Source organism: Gopherus evgoodei, chromosome 20 (assembly GCF_007399415.2).
Source record: "Gopherus evgoodei ecotype Sinaloan lineage chromosome 20, rGopEvg1_v1.p, whole genome shotgun sequence".
In the NCBI taxonomy this organism is placed as follows: Eukaryota; Metazoa; Chordata; order Testudines; family Testudinidae; genus Gopherus; species Gopherus evgoodei.
Window position 1 is genome coordinate 8,656,671 of NC_044341.1, and position 15,970 is coordinate 8,672,640.

General features: G+C 40.5%; 1 protein-coding gene across 1 annotated transcript in view; it reads left to right on the top strand.

The window, feature by feature from the left end:
• Positions 1 to 15,970, top strand: part of CLIC4 (chloride intracellular channel 4) — a 53,346-nt gene that overhangs the window by 22,478 nt on the left and 14,898 nt on the right. Inside the window, exons 2-3 of the mRNA XM_030539120.1 lie at positions 7,212 to 7,321; positions 15,627 to 15,752. Coding sequence (XP_030394980.1) covers positions 7,212 to 7,321; positions 15,627 to 15,752 — 236 coding nt within the window. The remainder of the gene's footprint in view (positions 1 to 7,211; positions 7,322 to 15,626; positions 15,753 to 15,970) is intronic.

Here is a 15,970-nt window from a genome sequence, read left to right on the forward strand (position 1 = left end):
AAAATGGATCTAGATTTTATTTAAATCAAAGGACATTGTTTAATGGACTGTAATATTTCTCATCTGATTCAAATCATACAGAAAACCGAGACAGGCTAAGTGAAAGCAGATGCTATTGGAGTTTTTATTTATTTGAAAACTGCACTCTGGGTGGGAGAGGAAAGTGACTAATGGAAGAAGTTAAAACTGTATTTCTAATCTATTTCACCTTTTTTGAGGGGGCGCATCCTCATAAGTTATATATTGTGCACTGCGATATTGTAGTAGCTATTAAATGTAACACTACTCAGAATGTTGCATCTGCTTTCTAAGAGCATGCTTATGAGTAAATATTTGAAATAATGATTGGAATAGTTTCAAATTTCTAAGATTTGTTTTGGTGCAGTTCAGTGTTTTTAACTAAGATCCTGACAGTTTTGGACCTGTGCGCTTGATATAAAAGCAGTTCTGCTTTGGGCTCCAAACTGACTAATCTTAGTTCCGTCCCAATGGTGATCTTATTAAACAAAACTATTTGCTGCACTTGAGATTTGTATTTACAGTTGCAGCTCTTATAATCTTTCACTATCAATGCATGAAATTCTACAGTGGAATTAAAACTTAAGTGATGGAAGATATGGCCTTCCATCCAGCACCGTGCTTCTTTAGAACAGTGCCAGTTTCACAGCTGATAAATTCTAGAGATCGTGAATATGAAATGCTTTACATCTGCAAGTCATTAACATTAAGATTCTTTTCTGTGCCCTCAGTACATCATTTTGGAGCTGAATGTTACTACTCCTTTCTATCAGGCTGACAGGCAGCAGAGGCTGCCAAGGCTAATGGTTTCTTGGCACCTTTTCTTGAGCTGTAATTTCTCGCACAGATTGACATTTTCATAGCCAATACTTTGATTTGTGTGTTTTTTTTTTTTTTAAATTACAAAATCTCTTTGCTGTAAATTTTTTTTGCAGTTTCAAATCATCAGCTTTCAAACCTGGCCGTTCTAGTTTGGTACACTCAGCAAACTGTAGCTTTTTCATCTGATTTCAAAGCACTTTACAAATCTTCTCACCACGTTTATGAGATAAACCTTACATTTTTGGCTCAGAGGGGGAGTGACCTTATCCAAGGTCACAAGTTGTATGGCACACAAATGAGCCTATGAGTCCTTACTCAGTCCCCTCTTGTAGTCAGAATATCCGGGTTGGAAGGGACCTCAGATCATCTAGTCCAGCCTCCTACTCAAAGCAGGACAAATCCCTAGACAGTTTTTTTTTTCCCTTTTAAACCCCTGTTCCCTAAATGGCCCCCTCAAGGATTGAACTCACAACCCTGGGTTTAGCAGGCTAATGCTCAAACCACTGAGCTGTCCCTTCCCCCCTAATCACTAGACTATATCCCTGTCTTATGTGAAGTGAGACTTAATGTTTTATGATCACCAGGTTGACTTGTGAAATAAAGTCCTGTACAGATGCCTGCCTGTTACGCATCAGAACTGTGTGTATAGTGAGTGCTGATCCTGGGGGCACAATCTGTTCTCTGTCAAGCTTACCAGTATGTTATGATATAGGAACATCATGGAATATTTGACAATTTTGATGGAATATTGGACAATTTTTACATGTACACAGTAGAATAGCTCTGTGGATTTGTCTAGTATTTTGGCATTTTGATTATATGGGCTTCTGCTTAGTTCATTCTTCTATCAGAGGGGCCTGAGAAATCAAACAGTTAAACTAGTGCAGTGAGACCTACAGAAACTAATACTTTTAAATGAAAATGTTAGTGGTGAGATGCTAGTTTGTAGTATTCTCTGACCAAAGTATACTGTTCATTCCCTTAGGAGTAGCTGTTTGCTGTTTGCTGTCATGGGAGGGGGTGAGCTGTTTACAGAAACTTTTCGTGTTTCAGTATCATAGCAGTTACATTCCCACTGGCATACAGTAAAATCTAGTCTCTCCAGTGAACTGATTACTTACTTTAAGCTATTCTAAGGAGGCACAATCTGCAGTTTTTTAGCCTGGATTTTGCCTTCATCTCTTCCTTCAAATCTTACATGATGATGGTAAAATGATGACTAAAACGGTCTTATCTGTCCCTTCTGTAGTAAATAATTCAAAAGAATGGGGCAGCCCGACAAAAGGGATATTTGTGGTAATGAGACTAGTGTTTGAGGAGAAATGCTGAGAAAAGGGGATATTGAAGTTGGGTATCATGGAGCTCTAATGATGAGTCCTAGTACAAGCTTTGCAGTTAAGGCTTTAGCTAGGCCTCCATTATAAATCAGATTTGTGACTCCTTTCTAGCTTTGTGTGTGTTAAAATACAATAAGCTAACTCCACCTGAAATTTCTGGTGGCCTTCTTCCAGAAGCTCCTGTGGTACTTCTGATTTTTAAAATGTTCATAAGTATTTTACTAGTTGCAGAATGTTCTGGTCTCTCTTGCAACATCCTGTCTGAAAAGTGGCTTGGTCTGCAGATTCCAAACTCTGTTTGTTCAAGTGTCCTTATTTGGGGGGTTTGTGCCTCTGAGGAGTTTTGGAATGTTTGAATGATTACTGATACTTCTGCAGTTGTTTACTGACTTGTGAACTCTATGAACTTCATGCTGTCTGCAGACTGGGAGTGATGCGGACATTCAGTTTTACAGGATCAGAGCCACTGAGTCCAAGAACCACTCTGTTTCTGTAGAGCAGAAGTGCTGAAGCTTGTCAGGAGCTGGTGGGTCTTTCGGGTACCAGTTCTTACAGCATATTTGGGTCTTCATCAGAGCTCCTGGAGTGAGGATGCTTTTCTAAATTTATAAACATCATTGAAGTGGATCTATATTAAGAAACTGCCCAGTGCAATTACTGAACATTACAGTCTTGCCCACATGCTCAGGGTTTAGCTGATCGCCATATTTGGGGTCGGGAAGGAATTTTCCTCCAGGGCGGATTGGCAGGGGCACTGGAGGTTTTTCGTCTTCCTCTGCAGCGTGGGGCATGGGTCGCTTGCTGGTGGATTCTCTGCAGTTTGAGGTCTCCAAACCAGTTTTGAGGATTTCAGTAACTCAGTCCTGGATTAGGGGTTGTATAAAAGTGGATGGGTAGGGTTCTGTGGCCTGCCTTGTGCAGGAGGTCAGACTAGATGATCATATTGGTCCCTTCTGGTCTATGAGTCTATGGGCTTGTCTACATCAGAAAGTTGCAGCGCTGGTGAGGGAGTTACAGCGCTGCAACTTAGGAGGTGTACACATCTGCAGGGCACCACCAGCGCTGCAACTCCCTGTTTGCAGCGCTGGCCGTACTCCCGTTTTGTCTCGGGTGTAGAGGATCCAGCGCTGGTGATCCAGCGCTGGTAATCAAGTATAGACACTTACCAGCGCTTTTCTTGACCTCCGTGGAATAAGCAGGTATCCCAGCATACCTGAGGAAGCCTCTGGTAATCAAACTGGTCTCCTTCCCCAGCTTGCTCTCGCGTTCCCCGAACCCCGAGCAAGCAGGTCTCCTTCCCTGAGGTTTGCTGGGTGGTTCCGGGAACGCGAGAGCAAACCGCGGCAAAGCTGGTCTCCTTCCCCGGTTTGCTATCGCGTTCCCCGAACCCCCGAGCAAGCAGGTCTCCTTCCCTACGGTTTGCAGGGTGGTTCGGGGAACGCGAGAGCAAACCGCGGCGAAGCTGGTCTCCTTTCCCGGTTTGCTCTCTCGTTCCCCGAACCCCCGAGCAAGCAGGTCTCCTTCCCTACGGTTTGCAGGGTGGTTCGGGGAACGCGAGAGCAAACAGCGGCGAAGCTGGTCTCCTTTCCCGGTTTGCTCTCTCGTTCCCCGAACCCCCGAGCAAGCAGGTCTCCTTCCCTGCGGTTTGCAGGGTGGTTCGGGGAACGCGAGAGCAAACCGGGAAAGGAGACCAGCTTCGCCGCGGTTTGCTCTCGCGTTCCCCGAACAAGCAGGTCTCCTTCCCTGCGGTTTGCAGGGTGGTTCGGGGAACGCGAGAGCAAACCGCGGCGAAGCTGGTCTCCTTTCCCGGTTTGCGCTCTCGTTCCCCGAGCAAGCAGGTCTCCTTCCCTGCAGTTTGCAGGGTGGTTCGGGGAACGCGAGAGCAAACCGCGGCGAAGCTGGTCTCCTTTCCCAGTTTGCTCTCGCGTTCCCCGAACCCCCCTTGAAGCCGCCCAACAGCGCTGCAGTGTGGCCACATCTAACACCACTTGCAGCGCTGGTTGCTGTAAGTGTGGCCACTCTGCAGCGCTGGCCCTATACAGCTGTACTAATACAGCTGTAACAACCAGCGCTGCAAAATTTTAGATGTAGACATGGCCTATGAGTAGCAAAGCTTTTTGCAAAACTTCTATCTGCCTCTCAGCTCAGGTGATTACTCTGACTACATGCAGGAAAGGCTCCCTGGGGAGGACTTTCTACTGTAGCCTATTCCCAGATGCCAGATACACCATGACCAATACACAGTGTTAAAAATCATGAGTTGGGCCCCTCAAAATCATAAGATTATCGTGAGGTTTTTAAAAAAACCATTTGTTTTCAATTGCTTTCTAGTCTGAGTCTTTAGAATTTTTCACATTTTCAAGCTTGTCTACAGAACTCACGGTCAGAAACTTACGTTTTAAAATAAAAACTGAGATTCTTGTATAGTCATGAGTCCAGGAGCTGGGACTTCAAGAAAAACTCCAAATCTAGCTGGACTTGTGATAGTCATGAGTTGGCAACTGTTCAATGATATTTTAATTTAATTAGATGACTTCTATAGAGGTAGGTAGGATAAAACTTGTTCGAATTTAAAAACTGAATACTTCTAATGGTGAACTTTAGATGTACTTCTATTTCTTACCTTAGAAATAAAGGAATTTAGTGACCAGAAATCCCTAAGATTGATGATGAAACCTTAAGATTACTTCTAGACTTCTTAACGCTTTTAAGCTTTTTTTTCCCCTTGAACTACTGGTCCAGTGTTCTAATTACCTGACTTTTCAATGTTTAACTACAAATTTAAAATGTTTTAATAGATTTCTGTTTCTAACCTTGTCTTTCTTGCCTGGGAATTTTTCTGGAGACCACTAAAAATGTAACATTACTTAAGCTGTACATACATGCATAAATTCATTTTCCTAGCAAAGCAGTCATGAGAGACAAATCATTGCATGCTGTGGAGTGCCTTATTGTGATCATGCAATAGATCTTTGTTGTGCTAAGATACTGTCTGTGTGAAAATTGTTCCTGTCATGTATGGATGAAGATAGTCTTACCCTGATGTCACTTATGACTGCAGATAGTGAATCTTGCCTTTCCTCGAAAGATCCACAATATAATCGAGATACATAGTCACTAACTGAAACTGGCTGACTGCAGTACTACTCACTCGATGAGAGGTAGCAGAAATGGGGTAGAACGTTACTATAGCAATTCACCCCAAAAGAAGGGAAATAAGTGGAAAGGTCAACATAGAATTATCTGTTGGAATGTTGCCATCAAAAGATGTGTTCAGGTGAAGTTTAGTTGCCACCTAATGTTAAAAAGCTCTTGAATCATCTAATACTTGAAAGATGAGCTATTTTTACGTACATCAAAAACTGTTTAAAAAATCCATAAGCAGTCATTGAAGGAAATGAGAAGCAAGTAGTTTATTCAGGTTTACAAGTATGCAAAACCGCAGCATAATTCACATCTCTACTAAAATGCCAGTCCTGCCTTTGTTGCAAAGAATCATTGTACAATGGTCACAACAAATGACCAATAAAAAGCAACTTGGCAACAAACAAAGCAGATGCAGGCATCCAAGTTTATACTCCCAGAGGAGGCATGCACTTCACACCTCTCCTTAATGATCCGTTGCTGCTTATTTCCTTTGAGTGCCTGGGCAAGAGCTAGGATTTTAAGAGTTAAAGCTGCAGCGTTTTCCATTATTGGCATCTTATTTAGGATGGAGATGTGTGTGGCAAGTGAATGTCTCATGCTCCTTTTTAATGCTCACTATCCTTGTACAGTCCTGAATGTATTTATAAGTCACATCACCAGCGTATGGGAGAGCAGAGGTTTGCATAGTGCTGCCCTGGCAGAGGGGTGGGAGAGTAGAAAGTCTTATATACCCTTGTGAGATTAAAATGCATATATTTCTTAAGCAGCAGCAATGCAATTTCCCCTCCTTTCCCAGTTTGTTCCTCACTGTGACTTCTAGGAACGACAGGGTCCAACTTCAATGGCTTATACAGTTCTCCCCCCCTTTGAGAAAGTCAGTTGGGTTTCCATTTGTTCTGATGGTTTTGTGAGATAAGCATCTGTCCTTTGGAAATGAGACTGAGACCATTACCCCCCAACGTGGTTTTATGCAGGCGACTTACCAGCCATCAGGTGATAACTTTCAATCACTACCAGTCTGTGTTGGATTCAAACTGAAACTTTGTGTTTGAGACAGCCTTTCACATGGAAACTGACTCATAAGGCAACTCCCTTATCTTCAATATCTATTTCTACTCCTGTGAGTAATTAAACAACTAACCTTGGTGAGTTAGAGGGGAAGCAGACTATATCATTTTGATGGTATGGCTTATCCATCTATTCCCATCCTTCATATGTTGCTTATCTTAGATGGCAAGCTCCTTGGAACAGGAATTTTGCCGTACCTGCGTGGACAGCACGTAACACTCTGTAGGATATTCTTGAATACAAATAACACTTCAGCATGTACATTCAGTCCCCAAGGTAGCCAGTCTGGAAGTTCTACCACTAGCTATTTAAGTGCAATAGGATTGGGAGTGCTCCCTGCCACAGGAGGTTAAAGGATAAAATGAAAGATGTATAATAGCAATATTTTTAATACATCTTTTAAATCTGTTTTTCATGCACTATACTAAGAAGGATGGTAAACCCAACAATTTTGGAAATTTTCATTTAAAACATGCTGAGGAATCCCCTCTGTTGGGTATTGTATGGTAATATCCTGAGGATACCCCTTCAGGTACCTGAGCAGGACTTTGGAACAGCTAAAGGGCTGCTCCCAGAGAATCCTTCGCAGCCTTTACTCTGAAACCAGTGCTAGTCAGGATGAGACTCTGGGATTTGTGACTGCTGTGTAATACTGGCATGGTGGAGACATGATAGGTAAAATTTAGTCACAGACCTTACTATCAAGTCTCTGCTTTTATTTCAGGAGCTACCAGTAACGGGAAGGGGTGTGTGAGACACAGAACGGATAGTACACCTACTGGTTCCCTTTGATATTAATGACCTGTTTCTCTTTCACAGGCAGGAAGTGATGGTGAAAGCATAGGAAACTGTCCCTTTTCCCAGAGACTCTTCATGATTCTGTGGCTCAAGGGAGTAGTGTTTAGTGTCACAACCGTTGACTTGAAGAGGTAAGAAACATTGTTTCTCTGTCAAATGTACAGTAGCTTCAATTCTCAATCTGATGTGTTTAGGTCTAAGGCTTCCAAATTTTACTTAGTATATCTTATTTCAAACATAATTGACTTCTTGCAGCAATCACTGTGCCATGGGTATATTCTCTAAAGCACCTATGGTCGAATACTTATTTGGTGGTGTGCGTCACTGCATGATAGTTGCAAGGTCTTGCCCAGTTTGAGTTCTCTCATCTGTTTACATTATTGAAAGCCAGCTTTAATGTCCAGTGATGGCTTCTGTAAAGCTAACTCATGGGAAGACATGTTAGTGGATGCTGCCTTAACTGAACAAGTAACATAGGACACTGATTTAAACAAGGACTATAGATAACTGGCTTATGATCCAGACGCAGTTTGAGAAGCCGATTCAGCCTCTGTCCGTTATGAACAAATTCCTATATTTACTTACCTTTTTGAGATGTGGAGATTGCTATCAATGTCTCAGTTACTCCTGTATTTTATTTTTTAATGTGCTGTGCATGCTTGATTATTTATCTGGAAAACTTTTGCCATGCACAAAGGCTTAGATGATCAATATTTCATTAGCAGACCAACCATATTCCTGTGTGAGACACTTAATTTAGTGTCACACATACAATTATCTCACACGACACAAAAAATGTAGCCCTTGTCAAATTTTCAGCAAAGTTTCCCCCTTTTTTTTTTTCCAGCTTCATCCCCAGTTGAGTTAATATCTTTCATGCCCTGAACCTCAAAGGCATTGTCCTTTTAATATGAGTGGCTCGACACCATTCAGGTTAGTGAGACAAACACAGGACAGTAACCTAGAATCAAATATTATATCCATGAGCTCGGAGAGAAATATGCACTTGCTTCCGTAAGGCCATCTGTAGTGTATCCTGTAAATAGGATACAAAATGAAGTACATTATGTCACACAGATCACTTTATATATTCCTGGCCCTTATTAACAAGGGGTGACTGGAGTATATCTTAGTGGGAATTATATGATCAATGACACACAAGAATAAATGGACACAAATCGAACATCAGGAATTGTAACATACAAAAGCTAGTAGGAGAACACTTCAGTGTCCCTGGACATTCTGTAACAGCTTTAAAAGTAGCTATACTTGAACAGAAAAAAACTTCAGAAACAGACTTCAAAGAGAAACAGCAGAACTAAAATTCATTTGCAAATTTAATATGATTAATTTGGGCTTGAATAGTGACTGGGAGTGGCTGGCTCATTACAAAAACAGCTTTGCCTCTCCTGGAATTGACACCACCTCATCTATTACTGGGAGTGGACTACATCCACCCTGATTGAATTGGCCCTGTCAACACTGGTTTTCCACTTGTGAGGTAACTCCCTTCTCCTCATGTGTCATTATATAATGCCTGCATCTGTAATTTTCACTCCATGCATCTGAAGTGAGGTTTTTTACCCTCGAAAGCTTGTGCCCAAATAAATCTGTTGGTCTTCAAGGTGCCAGTGGACTCTTTTTGTTTTTATGGATACAGAATAACAAGGCTACCCCCCGATACATGATCAATGTGGTTATAGCTTCCTTAGATTTCCAGCATACCTGAACGTTTGTATTGGGTGACAGTGAAAGTTGGAAGGCCTTTCTGTACCAAACCACACAGAAAATCACTCAGTATAGTTAAGTATTTTGTCACCAGGTACACACCCTTAATATTTCCTAGAACAGATGAATTTTTCCTATCCAGTTTCTTTAAAGAACATACTAATAGGTTAGTCTCTTACAATACTCACTTTCAGTGGCTAACTGTATTGCAGGATAATCTGGGTTGAAAGCAAGTGTTTATCAATTTGGTTAACTTTGAAGTGGCAGAAGAGAGAGCCTATGGCATTCTAGACTTTAATATTAATTACAAATTAATTTTTCCTATTTGGAGTAAAGAACACAATGTATTGTGTTCGCCTAAGAGTAAAACCAAAGAAATATGTGGATATTGCTGTCAGAGCTTTTTTTAAAAGTCTGGCAAGAGGAGGCCAGCGTGAGACATCCTGAACTTTATTTCTAATAACAAACTAGTTTGATTTAGCTTTTGTTGATATTGCCAGCCTTGGAACAGAAACCCTTTAGCACCACAGATTGAAGTTAACTCCATACTGGTAATCCAGTGTCAGGTGTTTACTGTTCCTCCATACAGCCATGAGACATGACACATTTAAAAGAAAAGTCTTTATTTGACATGACTGCATTTGTAGCAGTGTTATAAAGTTCTTTGGGCTGGATAGGATTTCCTTGTGAACATAGGTGTTGCTTCCAATTCACACAAACTACATGTATTGAATCTTCCATTTAACTCTGTGTGGTTGTGGACCCTCCAAAACAGACTTCAGGCTTCTACAGGGTTTTAGCTCTGGACTGCCAGTTATTTTATTGATTGCATACTTTAAAAATCCAGTGCAGCTTCTGGGAAAAAAAAATTAGAGGACCATGTTAATAGAACCATTATGTATTTATAAGCATGAGAAGTATCTGGGTCACTTCTACTCATGTCAGACATGTAATTAGAAATGCAAAAGATTTCTGTATACTCTTCACATCTGGGCATTAATGGAAAGAAAATTCAGGTTTAACTTGATTGCAAACAGTTTAAATTATCCTGTCTCCATCCTAATAAGTCTTTCCTTCTAGTTCTCTAGATTTTGATGTAGAGGAAAAAATACAAAGTAGATTCAAAACTGAGAAATAGGATTAGAGTAAAGCAGCTGGAATTTTGTTTTGTACCTGACCTTATAGTAATGGAGGTGCGCTCTGTGATAGAGGGACACATCTGCAGTCACTACAATTAATTAAAATCTTGAATAGAGGTTAAATCTTTGTGTTAAAAAAAAAAGTTCGAAATAAGGCTACAGAAATGCACATTTTGCTGTTAACTTATTGATCAATGTGCCTGGATTTCCATATGCCTAGCAGTAGTGCCACATGGCACATACGAGTAGTTGAATGTTTTGATTAAATTGGAGCCTTATTTACATGTAGGTTTTCTACCATTTACCAAGATAAGAACGGGTGCTGGCATTTGTCTCCATATTTGTAATAGTGCCATTAGGAATGGCTTCCAGTGACTATCATATGCTCTTATACTTTTATCCCCCCAAGTTTAACATGCTGTACATATTCTTAAGCTTCATTTTCCAAACTTTACTGCTCCTGTTTTGTCCCATTATGGACAGCCACAAACTTGTTGTGAAAGTTAGATGCTAAGAACTTTTCACTCATTAATTTATCTCACTAACCTAGAAATTGTGGATACACTTGCAAACCATCCTCTTGCTTGACAGTACAGTACAATTTGTATACAATAGCAGGCCTAATTTGCAATAACTAATTTTTGACACTGTAAGGTCAGTGTTTGGCCTTAAATGAAAGATCTATGGGAGGTCTAATTCAATTCTGTAGTTGTCTTAGCAGGTCATGGTTTGGTACAAAAGTTCACAGACAAGTAACTTTGGGACACACCAGAAGAACTGAGTCATATTCGATTTACTTTGTATGATGTGTATTTTCCTTTCCTAAATTGTGTTAAATATAGTACTGTGCAAACAAAAGAATATTTTGCAGTTCTCAGTTCAACTATTAGTTACTAGGGGCACAAGAGAAAATATGCACACAGACTGAATTAAATGAGACATGCCAGCATTTCAGTGAGACCATGCATTTCTTGCTTCAATGCAGTCAAAGACAGAGGCTCTATTCTTTCCCTTTTCAGTAACACAACTTTTTATGGGCAGAAATTTAATTTGTTCTGATGACTGGAGCAGGGCTGCAGTGTAAAAACTGAATCTTGTAATAAAATTCAAGGCGTGTGTGTTTGGTTTCATTTAGAAATCCTGTTTGGGAGCATTAGTTTACACTTTTGAGATTCTATTTTTAAACTATTCTTCAAATTTATAAAATTGACACCCAATCCATAACTAACCTCCACCCCTAAACGTTCAAGGACTACCCATAAATAATAGCCTGTGTAAGGTGGGGGAAAGTTTCCTTTTTGCTAATGTATTTATACCAGTGCTGCTTGGAGATTTGCTTCAGCATGTGGCAGACAAACACCATTCAGTTATGCTAACCCACTACCCTGGCTTTTACTATGCTATTCAACTTTAAGGGCTTGTATACACACAGAGTTGTTCCTGATTAACTCCGTGTGTGGACAGTTATTCTGAAGCAAGAGTTCTGGAATAAGTGTCTACACTTGGATATGATTAGGAGCAGCTTTTGTGCTTTAAATTCACACCTACCGTAGTCCATGTTAACCTTCGAGTGCAGACAAGGTTACTTTCCTAAACTGTGGTAAATAGCCAAACTAGATTTCAGTTGTCACCAGATAATTAAATGGACAAATTGCTCTTAATAAGGGCTTGTCTACACTGTGCTTTAGTCTGCACTAGCTGGGATGTAAATTCTAACTGGCCTATGTGGATCCTGCTAGTGAATGCTAAAAGTTTTTGCTTATGTGCATTAATGTAGTCCTGTTTCAAACACGTGGGCCAGTTAGTGTGCAACACATTGGTACTCACTAGAAGTTGCATCCCAGCTGGTGCAGAGACAAGCCCTAACATGGATCTGAGCTGTAAACTTCATATAGCCCACACCTACAAATCAAAGTAGAAATCAGTATTTTTAGAAGCTCAGTGAAAGAGACAAAATAATTTGTTAAAGGTTCCTGTTGCAGCCCCTAGGCACAATATATGTATGATAAACCAATTTTCATTCTAATTTCATATAGGGGCTAATACTAGGTCACCTTGCTATCCAGTCAAGTCATTTATAACCAAACTGTTTTCTGTAATTTCTGGGATACAGCTTTTTAAGCACACCATTGACCTCTTATTCTGAACATCAAAGGAGTAAAGGGAGGCCATGTGGCCTGAGTAGAGTCTGACTCTCTTAAGGACATGCCACTGCATTCATAGGGTACCTCTATTTGTAGCTGGGAAGGTGCTTCTCAGTTCAGGTAGGCAGACGTACTATCTCTCCAAGTGAGTCCACTAAAAGCAGTGTAGCCAGGTATAGCACAGGCAGCAGCACCAGCTAGTTGCTGGAGTACAAACTTGCCTAGAACACCGGGTACGTACTTGCTCAGCTAGCCTGAGCCAGTGCCCATACTGCACCCAGCTACCCTGCTCTCTCAAGCGCACCAGCTCGAGCAGAGCTAGTGCATGTCTGTCTGCCTGAGCTGGGAAGCATGCTGTTAGCTACAGTGTTAGACATACCCATAAATAATCAAGTAGTGTTTGAGGTTGTGGCTTGTAAGATAAGCATGAACTAATGGTAAGCATAGCAAACTGTAGGTCATAACTCCTGCATTCTATTCCTGGGTCTGTGCTGGCTGACTTAGACCTTAAACTTAAGGTCCTAGACCTTAAACTTTGCCTGTTAGCTCGTTTGTAAAAAGGAAGGAGGCAAACAGCACAGCGTTTGAGGTTTTATTTATAAAGTGCTTTGAGAACCTTGGGTGAAATGTGCTTTGCTGAGCCAATATTCTAGGCTTCACAGGTGTCTATACTTTATTCCATGTGCTTTGTTTTCATATGTCAATTTTATTTAAAGACAATGCAGCTAATAAACTACTTTAATGTAATTTGAAATCATGTAGAAACCTTCCCTTTTGATATTTCATTAGTGTGAAGTCTTGTCTGTTTCTGAAATTAAACCTTCTCCTTGAGAGCATTATTGCAAGTCCGGTGGTTTTGGCTGCATTTGTTTAAAATAAAAATTCCTGAAGAGGAATGTTATCTAGCCGATGTGCAAAATTGGAAGGGAGCCATGATGACTTCCTGCAGTTGTTGCGGGTGTACAGAGCTGTATTTTAATATAAGGTTAAGGTATGAACTGACTCTCAGAGCTCTCTGGCATAGAACAAGGGGCGGGGGGGGGGGGCAAATGGCAAATATTAATGGCACTCTGCAATGAGTGAGAACTACTTGGAAAATGAAAAATGCCACACTTGCCGCAATATCTGACTTCTGCCATCTTTACTAAAATGCCACCAGACTAAAAGTGGGTGTTAATCTTAACACTGAGGTGCTTGAGGACTGACAATGAAATTCAGTTTTGCATATAATTTCAGCTGCATGTAATTCATAGGGATGCTTATAGCATAAGTGCAAATGATCCTGTGTGCATCTGCCAAAGCATTAGAGCCTTTTTATGGCTATTGCCACTTCCTCTGTTAAAAGACTTGTGCTGTAGCCAGGGAATGAAATCTAGCATGTCTTTTAAATTCTGTTGGAATTTACACTGTCTCAGATTGCTGCAGTACTAACTGGTAACTATAGGTATGCTTGATTAACTAAATTTAGAGGTGTTTTCTATGCACCTCTGTGCTTTTCCACACCAGTTTGAAACAATCTTCTTTCCACTTATTGTTGCTAGCATAGTTTTGTTGATCAGTGTGAACAAGGGTTTTAGTATGAGAATCATGCTATAGATACACCCTAAAATCATCTAGAGCATGAATATAACTTCAAATTCCTATTTATGCTTGCCAGAGAAACTATTCTGGACCATAAAGAACCACTGGCTGCAGTCCAGGATTTAACTTCCACTATAAGACTGATGAAGAGTTGACACATAGTATTGTAATTCCAGTTTGAGTTAAGATTGCCACAATAGCATGGAAGTATTGAATTCCATGGGGATTTCTTATAGGAGAGTATTTGAAGGGAGCTATTTTAGATGATTCAGAGCCTGGATCCTTTATTCCCATCCCCTGCCTGAACTTCTCAACTTCTGTACTCGAACATTAAATGTCCCTCTGCTTCCCTATGTCTGATGCTACAAATGAAATAGCAGATGTGCAAACGCACCGTGTGTTGAAAGGAGTAAATTACATAAGTCAGAATGAATGTGAGTGGACGGATGCACACGAGGCTGGCACACAGCTTTTAGATGCGTGCCTGCAATGTCGCATGCTGTCACCACTCCACCACTACCAACTAAGGGAAAAGGAGCAGCAGCCAAGTGCCCATAAAATAAACTAGCTAGGCTTGACAAGAAATACAGCATGAAAGGCATTGTGGGTAGACACCCTAGAAAGCAAGAAGTGTCACCAAATCTTTTTATAAAGATTTAATTTAGAGACATTGAAGCATTTAACTTGATGCCTTGCTCATACCTATTGAATCCAAGTACTTACAACTGTGCCAGTCAGTGATGTCGTCCTCTTCCCACCCCGTGCCCATGGTTCTTGCCAGGAAAATCTTTCTTTCCTCAATATTTACTTAGAGAAAAAAAAGTCACCTCCTAATCTTAGATTGATAGTAGGGCATGCTTTTCTCCTTACTGCATGGCTTTTTTTGTTGGCAAAGAACGGCATGTGTGGTGTTTTAATTTATTTCTGGTTTATATCCATTAGGAAAGATTTGGATGTGGAGAAGTAGAGGTATTAGGGATGCATGCAGGTTCCATTCAGGTTGCTCCATGTACCAACATACATTGAGAGTAAAACAGACCTGAAGGTGAGGAAAGAAATTACAACCCTAAACATCTCAAAATAACTATATACAGTAGAACCTCAGAGTTAACACCAGAGTTATGAACTGACCAGTCAACCACATACCTCATTTGGAACTGGAAGTACGCAATCAGTAGCAGAGACCCAAAAACAAACACAAACCAAAACTACAAATATAGTACAGTACTGTATTAAGCGTAAACTACTAAAAATATAAAGGGAAAGTTTAAAAAAAAAGTGATAAGGTAAGGAAACTGTTTCTGTGCTTGTTTAATTTAAATTAGAATGGTTAAAAGCAGCATTTTTCTTCTGCACAGTAAAGTTTCAAAGCTGTATTAAGTGAATGTTCTGTTGTAAACTTTTGAAGGAACACCCATAATGGTTTGTTCAGAGTTGCAAACATTTCAGAATTACAAACATTCTCCATTCCTGAGGTGTTCATAACTCTGAGGTTCTACTGTATTCTACTATTCCTACAAAGGAGATCTGAAAACAGCTAATTAAGAATTAAAGCAAATTTCGAAGAACCACAAATACATTGAGATTAAAAACTTTACTAGTATAATTCTCATAAAATTGCAAGGCATTGAACTCCCTTTCATATGCTGTTGCTTACTGAAAGCACTGTTGAACCACTGAGGCTCTTGTTAACTCCACTAGGGGGGGCAGAGCTGGCACGCAGAGCTTGGCCTCAGGCAGTACCTCTGTGATCAGAGGTACCACTGATAGCTGGGATCATGGCTGTACTGTGCTCACTTGTTCCTTTTTAAAATTGTTTTTATCACATTTGCATCACACCATAGGAAACCAGCAGACCTTCAGAACTTGGCTCCAGGGACTCATCCACCCTTTATTACCTACAATGGTGAAGTGAAAACAGATGTGAACAAGATTGAAGAGTTCCTTGAAGATGTCTTGTGTCCACCCAAGTAAGTGTTGTGGGGAAAATGTATTTGGCGACAGTAGCATGGTGTCTGACCTCAGGGTTGTTGGTGTTGCTTTGTTTAAATTCCTGTTTATGGAGAAGCTACCTGCAATAAATAGTGCAAGTACTAGTGCTAACCAAGTTTAAGGTGCTTCCCATATCAACAAATGAAAATCTGAATCTTTGTAATATAGATTGAGGCCTTAAATATTTCAGCCAAAA